At 36.5% G+C, this 7,318-nt stretch overlaps 1 protein-coding gene across 1 annotated transcript; it reads left to right on the top strand.

The window, feature by feature from the left end:
* The first annotated feature begins 99 nt into the window (after positions 1 to 99).
* Positions 100 to 2,427, top strand: LOC131456341 (cytochrome b-c1 complex subunit 10). The gene is made up of 3 exons (XM_058624614.1): positions 100 to 238; positions 811 to 941; positions 2,077 to 2,427. The coding sequence occupies exons 1-2, from the start codon at positions 189 to 191 to the stop codon at positions 929 to 931; spliced, it is 171 nt and encodes a 56-aa protein (XP_058480597.1). The 5' UTR covers positions 100 to 188; the 3' UTR covers positions 932 to 941; positions 2,077 to 2,427.
* The last annotated feature ends 4,891 nt before the right edge of the window (positions 2,428 to 7,318 follow it).

Genomic DNA, 7,318 nt, shown 5'->3' with positions numbered 1-7,318 from the left:
AGCAGGGATTTTGAACAAAACAAAATGTATAGTTACTATATAGACTCACTTTTCTCGATCCTTTTATTGTGGGACCGGAAATATCTTCTGCGCATGTGCAGTGAGTATATTCAGCAACCTGAAATCGGAAGTTCCTTCAAGCTTTCAAAGCACTGCGACTGGAGTCGAGAGCGCACATCTCACTCAAAATGATCAGCAAAATAATCGGTCCTAAGTATATAGCTGTTGCCAAGTCATGGTAAGGGTTTGTAAATATATGTACATGTGTATCTGATCAATCAGTATGTCTAAAGAAGTCAGGCGCTGCGTACAGAATCTAGAGGTGTCCTTGGATAGCATTAGCTGTTAGCTTAGCCGGGGTCATTACTGAAGCTAACGTAAACTTAGCTCCCTGGCATTTAAAGATAATGTAAAAAGTACGTGTTGTTTTTTTCCCCGATTGCTGATATTTTTCCATTTGATATTGTAGCCAAATCCTCAATAACGTAATAATCTCCAATTTGTGTAATGTCATAGATTGTTTTGACTTCTCATAACTTCAAGTATATCTATAGTGAGTGCAACTGATGAATAGGAAATAATTCACAACAAGGTGCTTCTGGGAGTTTGGTTGTTTGTTGTGTTAGAAAACCAATCTGAATCTTCATTCCAACAGTCTCTTTTTTACCTTGGCCTGTGGTGTAATAGCATGGTATACTTTTAAAAAAAAAAAAAAAAAAAACCGTACAATTATACCAATTTCAAAATTGTGTTGTTTCATATAATGTCTCCTCAATTATTTAAAATATAACCTTGTTCTTTGTTCTACAGGGTCCCGAATTTGGCTCTATGGGGCACAGTTGGAGGTGTAGCTCTGGTACACTTCACAGATTGGCGATTGTTTCTGGATTATGTTCCCTACATCAGTGGAAAATTCAAGAAAGAGGAGTAATGGCACTCAGGTAAGGGATAACTGCAGACATTCAGTAAAGGGGGCTGAATAAGGAAGACAAATAACTTAAGTAGAGTAGGGCAAACTCTGATTTCAGTGTGAATCCTTTTTGATAGTATACAATTACTTTGGTTTGTGGATGTCATCATTAAGAGTTTTGAGAAATACAGATTGACATTAATGTCCAAAAGGGTGTTAAAACACACTGAAAGATGCATATTGTTTCATTGTAACAGTTTATTTATTTTAACACTTATATAGTTATATAACAACTACAGAACTGCTACTTTGTGTCAGGAGGCGGTCATAACTTCATGCTCAGACTTGCACCTCCTTGTTTACATGTTTTGATTTTTTAATAAATCAAGGGTAAATGAAAGTCGATCTATATATTGCTTTTATTAGCACTATAAAATTGTGGTTAAAAGATGCAAGTGACGCTTATGTCCTGGGGTGAAACACACCCATTGAATGTGGGGGTGGAGTGGCTCAGTGGTTAAGACCACCTGTGGTTAAGACCCTGCTCAATTCCCTTGTAAGTCTCTTTGGATAAAAGCATCTGCTAAATGAAATGTAATGTAATGTTTGCCAGCACAACAATTTCGAAATGGAAATAGTGATGAGATAGACAGATCTAAATGAGTCTAAAAGAAAAAGTTGAAGTAGTTTAGTAGTCACCTGATCTCACTGTAGAAACCTGCGTTGAACTTTTCCTGAAAGTTATTATGCACCATCGATAAAAAAAATACCTCTGCATGATTATTGAGCACTGTCTTGAACAAAAGGTCATCTGGTTAATAGTTTTTGTTTTATCCTTTAGGAAGGGTAGTTAAAGGATACTTCTCATACAGTCAAGATTATGGACATAATACATGGAGACGATCAGAGACAATAAACCAGGCAGTTGTTTATTTTCTGGTTATACTGTTAGCAGTGGGTTTTAAAAGATCATTTGAAATATCTGAAGTGTCCTCATTCAGCTCTGGACCTTTGGATTCACCTACAAATATAATGTGAGATTTGGATAGAGTAAAATGTGGTGCACAATTTATGAACATCTTCCTTTCTAACAGAAAATCTGGCATTAATGTGACTTGCCACATTGCTACTGTACAACGTAATGACCATTTGTTTTCTGCTTCCAGGATGGTGCTGCATTTTATACAAAGACTTAAATAATGTACCAGAGCTGCTGCAGCCAGTACACCCCGCACTGTTGTCCATCTGCGTGCCAAACTGCAGCACAGTCAACACTGAACTATTCAACATCAACCTCCAAATGAAATGTACCACCCTCTGGCATTCCTGCTTTCCTCCACCACTGACAACATGAATGGAAGGAAAGTGAAAGCAGAGATGATAAATTGACTTTCCTTTCCCACCCAGTGTGGAGTTGGGTATTTATTTCAATGACGTTTGTCATGGATCAAAATTAAAATCTGTCCTCCATGTCATTCTGTAATTGTTTTGAAGAGAAATAAAGTATGTGAGATTTATCCTGTGTTAAAAGTGAGTTTATTTATTACACAGTTCAATGTATTGAGTAAGTGTGATGTCAAATGTTTCCCTGCTCTCAGTATCATGTCAAATTTTTTTGTAAATGTTCCTAAATTCAGACATTGATGGAGATTTTCTTAAGGCATTATCCATAATGTGTGTATCATAATTTTAAAGCTATTTTCACGGGCCAAATGATTTACTAAATCATAAAACCCAGTATTGCATTTCAAAACAAAAGCCTTCACTGTCGCATTAAAAGGCTAAACCAAAAAATGCATTATTATGAGTCCACAACCAACAGCCAAATGTGTGTTTTTCTTGTTTCTCTGCAGTCAAGACTAGTGAAACAGCTGCAACATGATATCAGATTTAAGGGGTCAGGAGATATTTGGGATTCTAAACAATTCTGACGATATCCTTTTCAGTTTGTGCAGTAAACTGGAAATGGTCAGGTCATTGTTTGCGTACATGTTTCAGAAACTGATGAACCAACTGTCCATTATGACACTGCTGACAGTATTATAAGTGATGGGAGTTGGAACAGGCCCTGCTGGGCAAACGGATGACCCAATTTTCCCAAGCCTCTTTTCTACATTGTGTTTAGAGGAAAATAATTAATTTTGGCACACAATGGACAGCATATACTCATATATTCTCATATATGTATTCATATATTTGATGGTTCAATATTAGGTAATAGAATTAACTTGATCAATAAATCTGTCTGCCTTTAGTTTCTGTGTTGAAGACTCATCACACCTTTCTAATGAGGCTTTCAAGGAAATCATGAGTGTTGTGCCAGTTCTTGGTGGTGCTAGGTGACTTTATTAGATTATAGAGTGTTTATTACATCCTGCGAGTTGATAATGTTTTTGGCTACATTTGTCGGTCTTTGAGCAGCATAACTCAAAAAGTTTGAGATTTAATAGATTTTGGAATAATCTAAGTGTACTGTATGTTTAAGTTTGCTGTAAATACAAAATAATATTACATTCATTGTGTTCAGCGATTCAATTGTAATTGCTGATTGAACACATAGTAATGATAAGATAAACGGCATCTTACCATAATAGCGTCTGCCATTTTTAATCCATTGAACTGCTCCTGATCCATTCTTATCTTAATGACATACCATATAGTTTAATATTTTAGTTCATATTGGCTGTTTTGTCTCTGCCTTTTTAATGTGTAAGTAGACTTAGCAAGGGAAAATCATCTGAGTCAGAGTCCTTGTATGTTTGATCAAACCTTGTCAATAAAGCAGATTCAAGAATTCTAAATAAATACATTATCAGTTCAGTGTCAACTTGGTTTACAGAAATTACAATAACAATAAAACACTCACATTCATCATATTGTTCAAGACACGACCCTCTGGTAAAGAATTACTAAACAATAAAAACACTAAAATGGACTAAAATCACCCATACATTATAATAATTATGTAGCATATTTAAAAGTGAGGGAAATGCTTCACTTCATTGGTACAATACTAGCATCAAAAGTACCAAGTAGTAAATACAAAGTTGAACAGAATTCAAATAATCAGCTCCGGTAATATCACTAGTTTGTGTCGAGGAACTAGCCTACGGGAGTGATGCGGATGGATTACAGACGAAGCTCATTATGTTACGGGGTCGTTGGCGGCGGAGTGATTTACAGTTGTAAAGGTCCTGACAGCGGGCAGCGAAAACAAACGGAACTCGGTGTGAATTGATGACTGACATTAAAACGACGAGCGGAGCCGAGCCGAGCTGATCCGAGCTGGCGTTTGCTTATTTGTGACACCGCGTTACAGGCACGCAAACTGAGACGGACCAGGGAATCATGGAGAGAAAGAGGTGGGGGACTTGTGTGCAGTCGAACGAGGTGTTTAAATGAAAGTTTCTTTGCAGGAAATGCTCGCGTGCGCGCACACAACAGACAAGACAAAAATCGTGTAGTTGAGAGAAACTGAGTCTGCAGCAAACGAACACATCTGGGTTTCTGTTTATTCTATTCTATTTACGCTGACTGTATCTGTGGCTAAACAACGGCTTTGTATGGTTCTGGTTTCATTACACAAGGAAACTTCGATTAGTAGTCATTCATGTGCTGTTTGCTGCTAAAGTGACACTGTTGACGTGAACGAGGCTGCTAGCTTGATTAGCTAGCTAAGTTTCATTGTTTACACACGCTTGACCGGCGGCGTGATGGGCCCCGCCACACTCACTGCACGATTATGAAAATAATACTATATATATACACAAACAGCCTTTAACAGTAGCCTTTTTATAACTTATAATAATCATATACTTCCTCCAGTGTGCACTGTGTGTCTTCACTACGATGCACCAATATGTTTTAAACAGGACTACATGTAAAATATGCGGAACAGGTAATCACAACATTAATTTTGTCGAACAATAGTTTGGAAAAAAAGGGAAGTTTTTGTCCATTTAGCAGCATTTATCACGTGCCTGGGAACAATCACGGTTTAAACCTACGTGATTAATGGTCCATTGATTAAATAAGAATTGGCTGATGCCAAATTTGGTTTCGTTACAACTACTCATGGGAAAATAATAGAGATTCACAAGACACTCAAAAAGAGTCTCTGTCGCTCTCTATAAAAGAAAGCGATAAGAATTATATGCAACATAAATATTTACATCTGTGTTAGAATATATTAGATGAACTGTGGTTTAGCATGCCATGTAAGTGAGTACGTGTTCAAATCTGAGTAAGAACAATGTATATTTCACAGCTGAAACATAATTGAACTGACTATAGGATTATTGTAGTGAACTACACAAGTGCCAAAATAAATGTGGAATGATCATGGAGCACAGTGGAAGTCTATTATTCCACAGTGACAGTAGTAACAATGTAAACAAAGGGCCTGACCCAGTCATAGGTCTACAACATTTCCAAAATTATAATTATTGCCTATACAGGTCCATGTCATAGTGCTCTCGCTTCTTGATTTGGCGGTAACCCACTAAAGACCATATTATAATCAAAACCTCGAGATTCCAAATAGATCTAGTGCCCTATCTTTCTTTAGCTAGGCCCGGCCAGACATAGAGAAGTTACGAAATAAACACACGGGCTACAGAAATGAAATAACTTGCATAAATAACTTGAACAAAGTAAAACTGGTCCCATAAAAGAAAAGAAAAAGTTCACAGACTTCCAAAATAAGACAATTTGGTTTAATGATAATTATGGTTTATTATTCTACATGGAACCTGCTGCAAAAAGACTGGAAAATAACTGAACTGATTTCTCTGAACGCTTTTAAATCCAGGCTGAGAGTACTTGAGACGACCTCCTTTAAATGTAACTGTTATTTATAATTTTAATCACCTTCTGTAAACTGTAACTGAGAAACTTTTGCTGCCTCTTGGCCAGGATGCCGTTGAAAAAGAGGTTTTTAATCTCAATGGACTTTCCTGGTAAAGGTTAAATAATAAAGAAATTGTCTACACTGGTGGTGGGTCAAAATATCGATTCAGTGATATATCGAATTAATTAAGACACTAAAGTAAATGGTCCCTGTCAGTTTCACTCGCCGGGTGCCGCTACTTCATGTCTCCTCGCAGCGGCTCTGCTCAAATGAATGAATGAATGAAGTGAAACTTGGGTGGCAGTTACCTGGCCAAAGAAGAGAGCGTTCACAGCAGAATAATGGCAGAGAAAACTACGTTAAGAGATGCCCCATCCACGTTCAATACATAGACTTTATGCACTTTGTTCTCTATTTTGTGATTAAATAGAGAAATCTTGCACCTTTTAACTTTTCACAGATGTTTTCCTCAGTTCAGACACATCGTGATGTATCGCTATATGATTGTCTTGCAATATATTATCACAGAATCATTGTATTCTGATATTACTTGTATCGTGGACCATGTATTGCGTATCGTATCGCGAGGAACCCTGTGATTCCCACCCCTAGTCTACATAGGTCCTCACTGTTGTGCCCTGACTTCTGGACACCTGGAATGTATCCCTTAGTGATCACCCACCTAAGACCAGACTGTAATCAAGTCTCAAGATTCCAGTTTCTTCAACTTCTTGCTTTGTTTTGGCCTCATTAGACTTACAGCAGTTGTATGAAATTTGATAAACATACAGGCTACGATATGCAATATTTTCTACTTTTTGCTTTTTGTGACACATCAGTGATTTATCTGCTCTTTATTTTCTTTAATAATTATACTTGACTCTGAGTTTTCTGATACTTTTTAATTCAGTATGAACTCTTGCAGTTAAAAATTCTACCCTCAAGCTCAACTCATGTGCCTGAAAAACGTTTTGCTTTGGTTTGTTCCACAATGTTTATAGGCTTTGTGTACAAATATACCTAATTGACATCTGACTCTTTCTCATAGCATCTGTAAGTGGGACAACTGTATTATATTTTCAACTAGCTTGTGAGTCAATCAATCAATTAATCAAACTTTCACACAGGTAAAGACTATATAAAACATGCAATTAAGATAGCGAGCTACTAGATGGAGCTAATTTTAGTAAGGATCACCACCAAAACTGAATGATTTATTTTTACCTATGAGTTATGTTGCTCACAGTCAATGAGAACATTTGGCCAAAAATATATTGTATATTGTCTTGACAAAAGTATAAAATGTAGAAAAGGAAGAAAAAAAATGAATTACATTAATTCAGAAAGATTCCTTCTGGGGTAAAAACTTTGAAAGGGAAATTTTGGACTGAAAACACAGGCAGTGGATCCTCACAAATAAGAATAAATTGCAGCAAATTGCATCCTGAAGTATTCAGAGCCACTCTATTATCTTCAAATGAATAATACTGATTTAAATGATGAAAACAAGATCAAATCAATTGTGAATTGAATAATAGTACAAAACTAAATGAATAACT

The sequence above is a fragment of the Solea solea genome, chromosome 1, assembly GCF_958295425.1.
Source record: "Solea solea chromosome 1, fSolSol10.1, whole genome shotgun sequence".
NCBI lineage: Eukaryota > Metazoa > Chordata > Actinopteri > Pleuronectiformes > Soleidae > Solea > Solea solea.
Note: the sequence above shows the minus strand (reverse complement) of the source record. Positions and strands in the feature narration are given on the sequence as shown.

Bases quoted from the DNA above. Each gene is read 5' to 3' on its own strand.
- LOC131456341 (XM_058624614.1), top strand. From the start codon at position 189: ATGATCAGCAAAATAATCGGTCCTAAGTATATAGCTGTTGCCAAGTCA. The intron at 239-810 runs GTAAGGGTTTGT...TTTGTTCTACAG, and splicing joins ATAGCTGTTGCCAAGTCATG to GGTCCCGAATTTGGCTCTAT.